Source organism: Arachis stenosperma, chromosome 9 (genome assembly GCF_014773155.1).
Source record: "Arachis stenosperma cultivar V10309 chromosome 9, arast.V10309.gnm1.PFL2, whole genome shotgun sequence".
Lineage (NCBI taxonomy): Eukaryota > Viridiplantae > Streptophyta > Magnoliopsida > Fabales > Fabaceae > Arachis > Arachis stenosperma.
In genome coordinates this window covers 146,997,527-147,013,028 of record NC_080385.1, presented here as the reverse complement: position 1 = coordinate 147,013,028, position 15,502 = coordinate 146,997,527, and the positions used below count along the sequence as shown (strand labels likewise).

Sequence of the window (15,502 nt, the reverse complement as noted above, 5' to 3'; positions counted from 1 at the left end):
TCGTCCAAGGTAGGCAGATATCTCGTCCACCTACAAAGTTGATTATTAGTTCAATATATAGATACATTAAGACATTTATATAAGTATCTTCAATATGAAAAACATCCAATCATACTTGGATGCCAATAAAAATGAAAATATGTTGAAGCCATACGACCTTAATATGGGAAACCGCCAGAATATCTACAACTATAACACCTGCAGTAGCCCAACCAGGTTGGTGTCATTTCTTTTGGCCACTCGACACATATATCTATACAACCACCCTAGAGTGGTTGAATTGCAGCTATACTTGTCCAACTCATCTAACTTTGCCACCTCGCAAATTTATAACACAATTGAACGTAAATCGTGACAGCTCTTAAAGTATTATAGCCATCATAAACCGCGACGGTTCATAGTGGTTTCAGAACGTGATTTTCTTCATAAATTGTGATGGCGCACAATAATTTTAGCTCACGTTATTCTATTCATAAACCACAACTCCTCCAAACAGTTTTAGAATTTTTCATTTTTTATGTACACCGCGATTGGTGATAAAGGTTTACATGTATTTTTTAAAAACTTATTCTTTGTAGCGATTTACATAAAATACATATAGAACCCAAATATAACTAATTACGAAATATTGCACTTGAGTAATATTTTACCTTTTTTAATTTATATATTTTTAAATTATACATTAAAATGTAATTATATTTTTTATGTATTTATTTATAATTATTATACTTCAATTATTTATTAAATCATAGTTAAACTACTAATATTAATAAATTAATAATTAAAACTATTTGATAACGGAGATGATTTTCAAAATCTTCCTAAACTCTCAACCTGGGTATTTAGTGAAAAAAAGTAAAAAGTATGGAGCAGGGTGCTTGCGAAATGGGTTAGGTCATAAAAACAAAAAAGTAAATAGGGTTCCTCTTATTTATTCATAAAAAATAATATTGATATGTTAAAATAGTCATACTCTATTTACTTTTTTAATATTTTTAAAATGTTTCAAAAACCTATCTCTTCCCTGCTTCTAGATAATAAGTTTGACCTTTAACCAAAAACTAATTATTTTGTGTTTTTTTAATTAAAAATGTCATTTTACTTAAAAAATATCTATAAATATTTTATATATGATTAATTTGATTCATTTAATTTATGAGTTTAGATGGATCAAATTCTAAAGAATAAGATGACTTTTTTAATTGTTTTAAAAGATATATTTTTATATGAAATAATAGTTATATTTAAAATTTTTAATAGAGTAATGATTTATCATTTTTTTGTTAACATTTTAAATTCTAAGTACTAATCCTATATCTTAAATTTTAATAGTATAAGATATTAATAAAAATTATTGTCCTTAATATTTATCTTTTCAATTAAAAAATAATGAAATTTACTCTATATTAAAATAAAATATTACAAATATATAGTGAAGGAAAAGTGGAAAACAACTAATGTATAAATAGTAGTTGAATTTATAACTTAAAAAGTTTCTAGTTATTTCCTTGGAATTTTTTTGGTGACTATTTTCTTTGAAAGAAGAACGATTATTAAGAGAATAATATATATATATAGTGAACATAAGCTTAAAAGAAAAATGAAACTGAAGAAAAAAAAGAAAACAAAAAATAGAATTAAAAGACAAATAATAAAAATAAAGTTTCTAAGTTATATCATTCGTGAGCAATCGAAATAGAAAAAGTGATAATTGCAGCTAATTTTTTATTTTACCGTTATTCCGGACCCTAAAATTTGTCAACCAGTTAACTACAACATTTATAATTCGCTGGATCAGCACAAAGCGCAACTCCCATCTTTTGTTATTTGAGTTTGAAAATCTTTTGTATCAAATTCTTCTCTTCATGTTCAAGAAAAAAGCATTGACTAACAAGAAGGAATGAATTCATTGAGTCTATCTCACATATAATTTGTTTAGCACCAACCTTTAAAACCAACAACAATCTACATCAAATCCCCAAGTTTCTACACGAAGAATACTCACCCAGGAAATCTTAACGGACATGCTATAAATCCAAATGCCATCTTAATTGTGGAACACATCCAAATCATGGTAGCCTTTCTTCCTTGAATACACTTCCATCGCAGTTCAATTTCAGGAAACCATGCTTCGGACAAGTCCAGGAGCTAGGAGGAAGTTGAATCACTTTAAGAGTGTTGGAAATCTCCACCGTTTACAAGGTTTCTACCGTGGCACAAATCTATAAACTGACTAAAGAAACTGAGAAGTCTTTATTTAAAATGAGCTCCTCATTTCTGTCCACCCAAATGCACCACGGTCTAATCACAAAAGTATAAAATTTATCACTCCTAAAATCCACAGAATCCAATTTTTGAAAGAAAGATCATTGAAAAAAGTTGGATTGGCAAATCTTAAGAGAGTCCAGATAACTTTAGCCTTTGAAAAGTCTTTTAAGCAATGCAGAGTAGTCTCAAGGTGGATTTGAATCTAAGATAGAGATTTGACGTCTAGGGAGAACATTGTGAAGCCCCAACCAGAGACTAATTATGAGTTTCTCAGGAATATGCAGATTCCAAATCCACCTCCAATCCTCTCTAGGATCCCAAGCAACAAGTTTATTTAAAAGCCAAAAATAACCACTTTTTAGCAGAATACACCCCTTTGACCTATCTCTAATTGAACTTATATTTAGTATCCAAAGATGCCTGGTGATTCAAAATCTCATTTCTTAGCTATTCCAGCATAGGGAGAATAAATAATCAGCTGCCAAAAGTTCTCCATAAACATATCTTTTATCTTGTAGTCATATTCACTTTTTTAATAACTCCCATCTTGTTACCAACTATCCTATATTTCATCCAAGGATAAAAACAAAAAAGAGTTGTTCAAAGACTTAATTGACCAAGAAAATCCATCCTTTAGCGCAGCTGCTGCTTTAATAATAGCTTTTCAAACCAGGGATGATTGATTCCCTACTTGCATATAAAAGATGTTTCTATTTAAGAGATACTTACTTCTCTCGAAAGTTGGATCCAAAGTGTCTCTCTCTCTCTCTCTCTCTCTCTCTCTCTCTCTCTCTGAGCTTAATTGGAGTTTTTTTTTGTTGTCTGTGCAGTAATATTTCAAATTGGTTTTCTATTTCTGAATATAATGAATTGTTTAAATTTTATGTTGGACTTACTTTTCATAGGATAGAGTTTTAGGATGGATGTAGGAGAAGGTCGCATAGTAATGCCTTCTCAAAACCCTTGTTTGCTGGAAAATTGTGAAGTTATAAGGGGTTACGCACTAGAACGGTTAGAATTTGATACTTTACTGAATGCTTGTATGTTAATGATTTATGCCTGCAACTGTTTCCTATGTGAAAACTGTTGTCTTTATTTAACGGATGTTGCTGAATTAAGGATAATGTCTATGAATTATCATTTAAATTGTTTGCTACATGTTTGGTATGTCAGAAACTGATTATTGTATTTGACGGGAGATTCTAATTATAGAGGACATTCTGTCGAATTTTCTAAAAACCTAAATAATTTCTATTGTTCATTGAATTCTAGAGTGTATATTTCAATATAATTTCGAGTCATCGTCCATGGATGTATGAGAGGGATAACAATAGTCAGGGATTTAAAAGTGGAATTATTTGAGGAGGTTGATGCGTTTTCGCACATATTTTCAGCATGGAACCGTTTATGTCTGAAGGGGTTTTTAGGTGTCATTATTAAAAGTTTTGACTGGATAAGTGGTTAGGACCGGCAGACATAACACTTCACCTCTACTGTAACGGGTTCAATGATAGGTATTGGATGTTGACGAAATAGGGAGAAGTGGACGAGCAAAAAATTAATTGATCTATGTCTAATTTGAATAGGTTTGGTTGTCAATCAACGAAAATTCAGGTGTTGAGAGACCTAAACATGGATGACATGACTTAGGAGGCTAACCAAGAGATATACAACGAGATGGTGTGTGATGTAACAGGTGTTACGGAATTGGGAGAGACTAAAAAAGAGCCTAACCCAGAAGCGAAGACATTTTATCATATATTAGAATCTATTACGAAACCTTTGTACGAGGGGTGCGTTCATTCGGAGTTGTCTGCAAGTGTTAGGATAATGAGTATTAAGTCAGAGTTAAATTATACTCGAGAGTCCTTTGATAAGTGGGCTATCCTTTACAACGAACTGGTACCTGTTGGGTCCATTGGCATCCCCGAAACCACTACGAAGCAAAGAAGCTAGTTTCGAAGTTGGGTTTAAATGAGGTGAAAATTGATTGTTGTTTGAATGGTTGTATGTTGTACTACAAGACGGATGCATACCTAACTGAATATAGATTTTGTAGATCACCAAGGTTCCAAGTCCAGAGAGAACAGATCGGAAAATGTTGGTTAAAGAGAATTCCAATGAAACAGATGCACTACTTGCCTTGAATCCCTAGGTTGAAACGATTGTATGCATTGAGAGTTCGGCCCCTCATATGACTTGGCATAGCAACAACAAGAGAGATGATGGAATCATGACGCATCCATCATACGAAGAAGCTTGGAAGTATTTTGATCGGGTCCATCCTACATTTGCGAGCGAGCTTAAAAACATTAGACTAGCTTTGTGTTCTAAAGGGTTTGCATGGTAATCCGTACTTTTGTTGGTCTATAGTCGTGACACCTTATAACTTGAGTCCCAAAATGAGCATGAAGGATCTATACATGTTCTTAATTTGCATCATACCTAGTTCTTGCAATTCAAAGACCAAAATAGATGTCTTCTTACAGCCCTTGGTGGATGAGTTAAAGGAGTTGTGGATTGATGGTGTAGAGACGTATGATATTTCGACGAAGACAAACTTTCAACTGCGGGCTGCGTTGATGTGGACCATCAACGACTTTTCTATACACAGGATGTTGTCAGGTTGGTCCACCCAGGACAGAATAGGATGTCCCATTTGTGTGGAGGACACGAATGTATTTTGGTTGCCGAATCGCGGTAAGAATTCGTGTTTTGATTACCATAGTAGATTCCTCGACTATGATCATCTTTTTCGGTGCAAAAGAACTCGTTCAAAAAGAATAAAACTGAACACAAAGAAGGATCTACAAGGTTGGATGGTAGGCAAGTTTGACAACGTGTCTGTAGAATCCCAAAGGTCGTCGATAATGGGCAGGTTTCAGACCTCCAAGATATGCCCGAGAGTTTAGTTAGACTAAACAGAGTATATTTTAGGAGTTGTCTTATTGGAAAGACAACTTGGTGTGACATTATCTTGATGTGATTCACATTGAAAAAAAAACATGTTTGACAATATCATGCATACAATAATGGATGATAAGCGAACAAAGGACAACAATAAGGCTAGGTTAGACTTGGAGAACATTTGCAGGCGGCCAGATATGAATTTAAGGAGACTTAATAACGAGTGGTGGGATAAATCAAAGACGATGTTCTCTCTAACGAAGGAGTAAAGACAAAATGTTTGTAAGTGGATTAGAGGGTTAAGGTTTTTTGATGGTTACGCCTCCAACTTGGGCAGGTGTACAAACGTGTCATAGGGTAGGCTTGCTAGGTTAAAAAAAATCATGATTGTCATATCTTCATAGAGTCTTTGCTTCCTGTCACGTTCAGAGAACTTCCAACAAACATTTGGAAACCCCTCATAGAAATAAGTGAGTTCTTTAGGGAGTTATGTGCTATGAAACTTAGCATTAATGACCTCACAATCATGGACAAGAACATTCCTCTCATACTTTGTAAGATGGAAAGGATATTTCCTCCATCTTTTTTTGACGTTATGAAACACTTAACAGTCTATCTACCGTACGAAGTAATACTATGTGGGCCAGTCCAATTTAGGTGGATGTACCCATTTGAGAGGATGATTGGTTCATTCAAACACATTGTAAAGAACAGAGCTCGGATTGAGGGTAGCATTTGCGAAGCATTCCTAGATAAGAAAACATTTGCATTTTGATCATTCTATTTCAGTCTCATGTAGAGTCACGTAAAACAAGGGTTGCAAGGAATGATGAGAGGGGAGAATCCTCATCAAGTGGAACAACATACCCAATTTTTTTACCAGAAGGAGCTGCAATAGGTGCGGACAGTGACTACTAGTTGGAGTAGAAGGAAATTGATGCTGCACATCTGCATGTGTTGCTTAATTGTGACCAAATTTTACCCTATCTCATGTGAATTTTTTAAGTCTTGGCAGATACTGCAATAAGTAAGATACTAACTTCTTAATCTAATTAAAACTTCTTTATCCTCTGATGAATCATATAGGTTATTCCAAGATGAAAATTCTGATACCTCATTGAACAACTTTTTATGTTGGTTCAGAGAATACATCAGGGTGCAGTTAACTGACACAACAAATTCGGAACTAGTTGCATTTAGTTAGGACCCAATGTACACTATTAATGGATATCAGTTTTATACCTTACAGTGATTGATCGAAAGAAAACAGATAACACTAGCGTTTGGGTTCAAGGGGAGTCAGGCAGGGTCACTCTGATTAGTTTAGTATCTTACACAACATAATTGAGTTAGAGTATTTTTGTCGTACTACGTACAAGGTGTGCACATTTAAATGTGGATGGTGTGATCCCAGCTCGCGACAAGAAACATGAAAGCACAAGGACTACGATATCACTGAAGTTACTATAACCAGGAAATATAGGTGTTACCATCCTTTTATTCTACCTCAAAATGCACGAAAGGTATACTATTTTCCTTATCCGAGTTCATGCAAGTCCTGTTGGGTGGTTGTGATTAAGACTAAATCAAGAGGCCACATTGAGTCTGATGATAGGACAGAGGGTTAACAACCTTACCAGATTGACGACCTTACTCCTACGAGAACGGAAATTGATACCGGTGAGGGGCTCACCATTAAGTCTGCGGTTATGGATGATGATATCATTGACCTTAGACTAGATGCCGATGCACTTCCACCACAGGACGACGATCTTTAAGAAGAAGACGGGGTCGATGGCGACAAAGAAGAGGAAGATGAGTTCGATGATAATCAGGAAACTACATCGAAAGGGGAGGATGGGAACTAGAGGAAGAAGATGATGAATCTGAATAGGGTTAATGTAAATATTGTTTTGTAATATGTTTTTCTTTAAAAACGTAATTGTATTTGTAATATATATTTTAGTGACTGTAAACATAGTTATGTGATTACAAAATAATTAGCATTTTTTTTAGATATTTCAATTACCATCATTCAATATTTGTAATTTATATTTTTTGTACTTCACATAAGGTTTAAAGCACTATTTCAATTGTTAATTATCAGGGAACACTAGAAATTGACGGGAAAAGATAACTAAAAAAAATTAAAAAATTACCGTCAAAATATTTTGACAATAACACTTTTTTTAAAAAAAAAATTTAAAAACATTTCCCTCGGCATTACCGTCGGATAAATCCGTTGGTAATATAGCGGAAAGATGAACGAGGTGGCACCAATGTTACCGTGGAAAATTTTCGACAGTAAAATCCAACACGATCCATTTTCACGCTTACTATATTCTTTCGCATAATCTGACGGTAATTACCGTTGGACAAAAAAAAGTCCGACGATAAACATTTACCGACGAGGTTTATACCGTCTGATTGTTTCCGACGGTGTTTAAATTACCGTCGAATTTTATTTGTTTTTCCGATGGTACTCGACGTTTTTCTTGTAGTGGAACCTCTTGGGAATAGTAAGAGTTCTCCATGAAATTAATGTTGACCCCAGGTGTTGGCTGCACCACTCCATACAAATTGTCGCACCAATATATCAATTTCATTACAAGTAGCACTGAAAAAATAGCTCACTTGCATCTTATAAATAGGAATGAAGGCAATCACAAACTTTACGAGACAAATTCGCCTAACTCTATTGAGAAATCTACCTTTCCACGAAGCTAGCCGCTTCTAGATTTTATCTAGGACGTCATTGAAATCAGTTTTTAATGATCTAAAGTGTTCTAACCCCACTCCCAAGTATTTTTTAATGAGTTAACAAATCTTATGGAAGAAATGCTTGTGAACATATCCTTTCTGTCTAGAAACAGTGAGTACGAATTGCTCTAGATTTTTTAAAATTCACTTTTATATCAGACGCTTTACAAAAAAGATTTAAGATTTGTAGAGCTCACTAAACCTATGTCTTGGTTGCTTAATAAAAGAGTACAAAGTCATCAACAGACATTAATTGTGATATCGATGGACCTTTTCTAGAGACAGTTACTGGTTTTCACAGTTTCTGCTCCACTTGATGAGAAGTATAACATCTTAATCTCTCATGCACATGACAAAAAAATAGGGTGATAAATAGTTCTCTTGGCAAAGTGCTTTTTTGGACTGAAAATTATCCAACTTATTACCAGTTCACATAATAGACAAAAAGAATGATCTGACGCACCACATAATAAGTCTATTCATGACGGCATGTCCAAACATAGATAGAGTTTGCTTTAAGAAATCCCAGTTATCTCTATCATTCTTAAGGCCAATCTTGAGAGCAAGAGTTTCCTTTTTAGACTTAGTCTTTTTCATGAAGTGTAAAGTTTCTTGTGCTAAAATGATGTTATTTGAGGTACTCCTTCTCGAAATAAAGTTACCTTGCAGTGTTTCTATGATCTCAGTCAGATAAGGCCGTAATCTGTTACCATCACTTTTGTAACAACCTTATATATAACATTGCAAACACTGATTGGATAAAAATCTTTCATTCTAATAGGATTATTAATCTTTGGAATAAAAACAATCAAAGTATTAAAAGAGAAGCATTAAGAAAGTCACCAGAAAAAGCTTGGCATACAAGCTACAAAACTTCATTATCCATAATATCTCAGTATTCCTTAAAGAAAAAAGCTTGAAAAGCATCAACTTCCGAGTCTTAAACGAGTTAATTTCTATTACTGTATTATGGACTTCCGCTTTTGAAATCTGTTTCGTAGATCATGCAAGCCTATGAAAAAAGTCTGAGTTGAGTACCCATTACTTCTAAGTCCACATGAAGATCACCATAGAAAAGTTTATTGTAAAATCTCAGAGCCTCAACTTCAAGTTCATTTTGACCACTGCACTAAGACCCGTCTTCTAAAAATAACCTGTAAAATGTGAATCTCATTTCTTTTTGTCTGGACATAATTGTCTATATATGAAAGAATTTGGTGTATTTTATCTCTTGGGTAAATCTAATTCTCTCTAGATTTTTTATACTAAAAAAAATTATTTTTAAAGGAGTATTTTTAAGTGTACATATATAAAATATAAAAATGGATAATTGTAAGTTTATAAGAATAAATTTTTAAATTGGTTTATATTTTTTAAATGACTATTTTAATTATAATTAAAAAATATTCAATATATAATGATATCTACTTTTGTAAATTTTAATGATTAGCAACTAACACACACAGATTAAAAACTAAATCTGACCGCTGAAACAAATTTGGTTTCCTTAACGTTGATGGGTTTTTTTATATATAAAAAAAAAAAAAACAAAACGCGTAGACTTTATATATGAGAACAATTCATGGAAACTTCTACCCAAATCCAAAGCTAGAAGAAATCAAAATTAAACAAAAGCGTCGCAATCCTAATTCTTTCCTTTTTTCGCAAAACTCAAAGCGAAAAAAAAAAGATAAAAAAATAAAAAATCAACTCTCCACCGCGCTTTCTGATCTTCATCTCCCTCAACTTCCATTCAAACCGAAAAAGAAGAAAGAATAGAGAATGAAGAGAGTCTTCGGTGTCAAGAAGAACAAAGACCCCCCTCCTTCTATTGAAGATGCCAATGAAAGGGTCTGTTTTCAATTTTTTCTTTCTAATTTTTTTAAATTTTCGCTTTCGTTGGTTCAATTCGCGTGCTGCATCTGATCTATCTTCTCTACGGTTTTGATACTGCCGCAGATCTGTTTAAATCTTTTTAGCTTCCACGTTTAATTTTGAAACTAAGGTTTTGGCTCCAAACCCTAGAATTTGGAGATCAAAGGCTTCAACTATAGGTTTTGGGGGTCCAAACACGTTCATATTTGACTCAAATTATGGTCATCTGTTGGTGTTGTTCTTGTTGAAGTATAACTAAGTATATATATTTGGATGTTCTAGATTACTAAACGTGGAGATTCAGTGGATGAAAAAATTAAGAAACTTGATGCGGAACTTAGTAGATATAAGGAGCAGATCAAGAAAACAAGACCTGGTCCTGCCCAGGAAGCTGTTAAAGCTAGGGCTATGAGAGTTCTTAAGCAAAAGCGAATGTAAGTTCTTCATTATTGTTTTCTTAGTGTGTTTAATGTGGTAGCTACTTGGTTATGCTAAAGTAGTAGGTCAAGTGTAGGAATAAGGTTGCAATATTCTCATTAAGGTTGGAATGATTTTCAATTGAAGAATTAAAATTCCCCCAAAAGTTTGCAATGTGAATGATTCATCGTGTACTCATATAGTATTACACTACGCTCTTGTCAGGTATGAAGGTCAACGGGACATGCTGTATAATCAGACATTCAATCTTGATCAAGTTCAATTTGCTGCCGAGGGCATTAAAGATGCTCAACAAACTGTATGCACCCAAATATCAAATAGCTTAGAGTATTCTTTGAAAGTTTTCTGTTGTGCTCTTTTTTTCACTATATTTACTGGTTATTATTATTATGGCCTATGTGAATGTTTTAATTCATCATATCATCAAAACTCAAAGGTTTCTTCTGTCTAAATTGAATAATTATGGCATGCCTCTCTCTAAAAGCAGTTGATAAGACAGGCTGCATTATGTTTTCAAAAAAATTCCAAAAAAAAAAGAAAAAGAAAGAAGGAAAGATTGGTTGCGTTTGGTAAGGGGCTTCCATGTGACCTAGTAGTTACAGGTTTTAGTGAGTAAAACACTCTCCATGGTGGGGTAGGGCTGTATTTGTCTAACCCTTTCTAAACCCTACAATGGTGGGAGCCTTGTGACCTACTGGGATGTCATTTTGTTTTGAGATTAATCCAAAGGGTCTATTTTTTAATTTAAAGGACAAATTATTTGGATGGCTATAACAACTTGAAAAATTTCTTCCAATTTTATGCTATATGAATATAGTTTGACTGGGGTAATCAATCATATTCACTATAAAACATTCATTTGTCTTGTTAGCGCTTTAAGGGGAATGGTTCGAGGCGGAGCTTTATCTGTACCCTGTTTGGAACCTGCTGCCTACCTCATCAGAGGTAGTGGATGAATAGTATGTGTCATTGGAGTGGGGGTCTCTTCCTAGAATTGTTATTAATTGTGCATTGTACTTTTGTTCTTGTTTGTATTAAGTTTTCAAAATTCAGAAATCATATGACTTCCAAAGAATATTTTGTCAAGATAGAATTCAAAACCAGGTGTTTATGACTTCTTTTTTTTCTCCCCCGTTATCTTTTACTTTTCAGATGTCAGCTTTGAAGTCTGCCAACAAGGAGTTGAAGGGGATGATGAAAACTGTGAAGATACAAGACATTGATGTCTGCATTCTCTTTCTGCTTCTTATAAATTCTATTTAACTAATAGTGAGAATCTCAGGTCTTAATTTGTTATCCATGTTATGTGTAGAACTTGCAAGATGAGATGATGGACCTGATGGATGTTAGTAATGAAATCCAAGAGACTTTGGGTAGAAGCTATAATGTGCCTGACGACATTGACGAGGATGAACTTATGGGTGGTAAGTTAATGGACTGCTTTAAGCTTTTGATATAAATGATGGAAAGACGGCCAAAGCTCCTGTGTAATGGGGCTGCATGGTTGGGTAGAATGGTGAGGTTCTGCAGCTGTTTATTAGGAATTGGTTGTCTTGTTTATGTCTCTTTTTCCTTTTCCTTTTTTCTTTTGGGTTAAAACAGAACTTGATGCATTGGAATTAGACATGGGAAATGAAACTGAAGCTGATGGTGTCCCCTCCTATCTCCAACCTGATAAAGAAACTGATTTGGAGGCAGAGCTTAACCTACCTCCAGCTCCAACAGGACAAACAACAGTACCAGCTGGCAGATCCAATCCCCAAGTATGATTTCGTTCCATCTTTAGCTTCTAATAAGAAAACGCTTGCCTTTTTCACTTCAGTGTAGTTGTAACTGTTCTGACATGATGGGGTTCAAATGCGGGGATTAAAGAGGTTCTTCACTTCTCGGCATCCTGATTTAGGCTTGTCTTAAGCTTTTTAGCGGCAGCATTATGCCCCATACACTTAAAATTATCCTTATTAATGTCAACCTATGTCTTTGCATCTGCTATTGCTTAGTCGTGAGTAATGACCAGTGATTCTTGATACAAAATGCTGAGGCTCTGGACTAGAATGTTACTGTGTTAATTTATTATCATTCAAAATGTTATCTAGCTTTAATTTCTGATTGGATTGCTTTGATACTGACAGAATGAAGATGAACTGGGTTTACCTGCCGTCCCCCGGGCATCCTTACGTGGTTAGATTAGAGAATGATGCTGCTTCTTCTTTTGTCATCCGTGCGATGCAGACATGAGTCAGGGCCCTGTAAAGTTGTGCAGAACTTGCTTGATTTTTTTAGCCATTTCTTGGTCTGGGGATGTTTGGAAATTATTTGACTTGTGCTACTTATTTCCTGTAATAAGCCTTTTGGAATCATGATTGACATTTTGTACTATACTATTTTATCAAGAAAAAAGAATTATTTGTACTACACAAGAAAAAGAAAAAAAAAAGGGAGTTTTGTATGCACTATAGTTACTTTATATCCATATGAAAGTGCCATGAATTGTGGTAAGGAGAATGGGTTACCGATTTATCCAAGTGTGCATTAATTTTGTTGATAACCTGATTTGAGTCCAATCAGGTGAATAAAGTGAATAACTCCTCACTCTTGGAGCAGTGCCACTTCAGTGACTATTGAGATTTTAGATGATGCAGGAATTTTTACTTTGAAATTGTATACAAATAAGAGTCCGTTTCGATAGGTTTATAAGTAATTTTTTTTTAATTTTTAACTTATGAAAATATATAATATTAATCTTTGATATAATTTTTAAAATAAAATTGTTATTTTTTAAAAAATTATTTAAAAAATTTAAAAAAAATTATAATAAAAAAGTTTATTATTATTTTTTTAAAATAAATACTTTTAAAATTAAAAAATTAAACAAAATAATTTAATTATAAATTATTTTTAATATAAATATTTATTGTTTAATTTTTTTTTTACAAAATAATTTAATTAAGTTATTTATCTAGGCTAAATTTTCAAAGTCACATCGTTTTGATTTTACCCTTTGAAATGAGGGTTGGCTTCAAATGGAAGAAACAAAAAATAATTAATTAACCGTTTATATATATTATGATCAACGGAGTACGTTTACCAAAGTGATAATGTAAGTTGACTATTTTGATATTTTTCTTAACTCGATTCCATTTTTCATTTTATATCGGGTTTCCAATTATAAAATTGTTACATATCCACAAAGGGGAACCCCTCTACGCTAATCCATCCAAAAAAGTCTACTGCTTGTTGGAAGGAAAATATACATATAATAATCTTATTAATGAGTAAGTCGTTGAAGTGCTAAAAATCTAAAATAGAGCAATCACAGTTGACTTATGTCTAAATCATTATTACTATTATTATTATTTGGATGATTATGAAGAAATGCATGCTAGATATTTGTTAACTTGCTATTATTTTTGAAAAAAATATAGGGAGACAATGAGAATATTAAATAATATGAATAAAAGATATATTAAATGTTTAATTTAATAAGTATGTAGATGATTATGTTGATTTTTAGTTGGATGGTGGTTATATTTTTTGATTTAGTTTACTCATGTAGCTTAATAATAGCTGAATGTTCAATTCATTAGGTGTGCAAATGGTTATTTTAATGTTAGAATTTAGAAGGTAATTTGGGAGTAGAATATTTTTTTTTTTACTTTATTAGGTCAATTCTAGAACCCATTATTCATATTGTTCACAAAAATAATTATCTATCTAACAAAATCGATTACTTTTTCTTTTATATTTCTAAATTAATACATTCGAATGAAGCGTATATTATGTAAACAATAAAAAGTAACGATGATAGATAAAAAGCAAACAGAAGATAAAAGAAAAAGGTAGGAAGAAGTTAGTAATATTAATGAAGTTAAATCCTCTAAAATAAGAAGAAATGAAAAATAATAAAGCAAGATATTAATTATCATAAAATTTGTAACTCTTATCGTATCTGAATTTTATATCTTAATTTAATAGTGATTAATTCGTTACTTTATCATTTTATTAAGTCTCTCCCTCCATAAGAACTTTGATCCGGTTAAACTTGAATCCAAGCAACCTACTTAAAGCTTGTCCAGATAAGTTGGTAGTGGTGAGCTGGGACCAAAAATCCTAGTTTTATGAATAGACAATTTAGATTAAGGTTGTCAAGATTATATATGACACTTGCATTGCATGTAGCCGCCACCAACTAGAGACAAAACTATCGTTAGGTATATTCACAAACCGCCACCACCACATAGTAACTCCCCACACAAGTTGACATTTTATTCCTTTTGCCTACACATTAACACTTAACCCCCACAATTTCATCCATCACCTTGGCCACATTTCTATCCTCCTTTGTAGAAAGAGTAACATAGTATAACATAGTGCATCTTCTTAGTTTCTTCTTCATAAAGCAACACTTTGAAGCTTCTCCTTTGTTCCATGAACAACACTTCCAATTCTACTGAGGACTCTCAAGAGGACATAACCGGATACACGTATTATTCGGTTTCTTTGTCTCTTGGCTTCCTCCTCTTGATGGCATTCATAGCTCTCACTGCATACTACTGCAGCAAAAGCAGGATTCGAGACGAGCGAACCGGACCAAGCTCCGGAAGAACCAATAGCAGTTTCAATTCAAACAGGACAGTGATCATGGACAGAGACCCATCCTCTATAACAATCCAAATTGGTGAGGAGCAACAACAAATGCAAGAATCAATCCTCAAAAGTTATCCTATGTTGTTGTTCTCCCAAGCCAAGCTTCATCAAAAGGCAGATGATCCAACAGAACTTCTTAGTTGCTCAATATGTTTGGCAGATTATGCAGACTCAGAGTGGTTAAGGCTATTACCTGATTGTGGCCATTTTTTTCATAGGGATTGTATTGATGTATGGTTGAGGCTAAACCTTTCTTGTCCAATGTGTAGGAACTCTCCATTACCCACCCCTATTGCTGAAGTTGCTCCCTTGGCCGCTACAAGGACTTATTGAGACTCTTCTAAAAGTGAGAAAGTATACTTTAATAGTTAGTAACACGGTTTAGTAATCTTTAAGATATTATTAATATAGTTATAGTCTTTCTTATATGTGAGATAATTATTGTAATCAACTTTTAAGATTGTGCAGTTCAGCTTCTAAAGTTAATTTCTTATTTTATGATTGTCAATTCCAAAATGTGAAGTCTTTTTGGATATACACTTAAACTCACCACATTGCATTGACTAGACTAAACTCAAATTCAAATGCAGTATACTACGAAGCTGTG

The 15,502-nt window shown here is 33.4% G+C and overlaps 2 protein-coding genes across 2 annotated transcripts; both read left to right on the top strand.

The window, feature by feature from the left end:
* The first annotated feature begins 9,524 nt into the window (after nt 1-9,524).
* Nucleotides 9,525-12,790, top strand: LOC130951869 (vacuolar protein sorting-associated protein 60.1-like). Its single transcript, XM_057880619.1, has 7 exons — nt 9,525-9,786; nt 10,093-10,244; nt 10,453-10,546; nt 11,401-11,472; nt 11,561-11,672; nt 11,851-12,011; nt 12,381-12,790. The coding sequence occupies exons 1-7, from the start codon at nt 9,718-9,720 to the stop codon at nt 12,432-12,434; spliced, it is 714 nt and encodes a 237-aa protein (XP_057736602.1). The 5' UTR covers nt 9,525-9,717; the 3' UTR covers nt 12,435-12,790.
* Nucleotides 12,791-14,581: 1,791 nt separating this feature from the next.
* Nucleotides 14,582-15,277, top strand: LOC130947427 (putative RING-H2 finger protein ATL71). The gene is made up of 2 exons (XM_057876126.1): nt 14,582-15,074; nt 15,165-15,277. The coding sequence occupies exons 1-2, from the start codon at nt 14,677-14,679 to the stop codon at nt 15,226-15,228; spliced, it is 462 nt and encodes a 153-aa protein (XP_057732109.1). The 5' UTR covers nt 14,582-14,676; the 3' UTR covers nt 15,229-15,277.
* The last annotated feature ends 225 nt before the right edge of the window (nt 15,278-15,502 follow it).

Excerpts from the sequence above, each read along its gene's own strand:
- LOC130947427 (XM_057876126.1), top strand. The coding sequence starts at position 14,677 with ATGAACAACACTTCCAATTCTACTGAGGACTCTCAAGAGGACATAACC. Across the intron at positions 15,075-15,164 it reads GATTATGCAGACTCAGAGTG|GAACTCTCCATTACCCACCC; the intron begins GTTAAGGCTATT and ends TCCAATGTGTAG.
- LOC130951869 (XM_057880619.1), top strand. The coding sequence starts at position 9,718 with ATGAAGAGAGTCTTCGGTGTCAAGAAGAACAAAGACCCCCCTCCTTCT. Across the intron at positions 10,547-11,400 it reads TTAAAGATGCTCAACAAACT|ATGTCAGCTTTGAAGTCTGC; the intron begins GTATGCACCCAA and ends TTTACTTTTCAG. Across the intron at positions 12,012-12,380 it reads CTGGCAGATCCAATCCCCAA|AATGAAGATGAACTGGGTTT; the intron begins GTATGATTTCGT and ends TGATACTGACAG.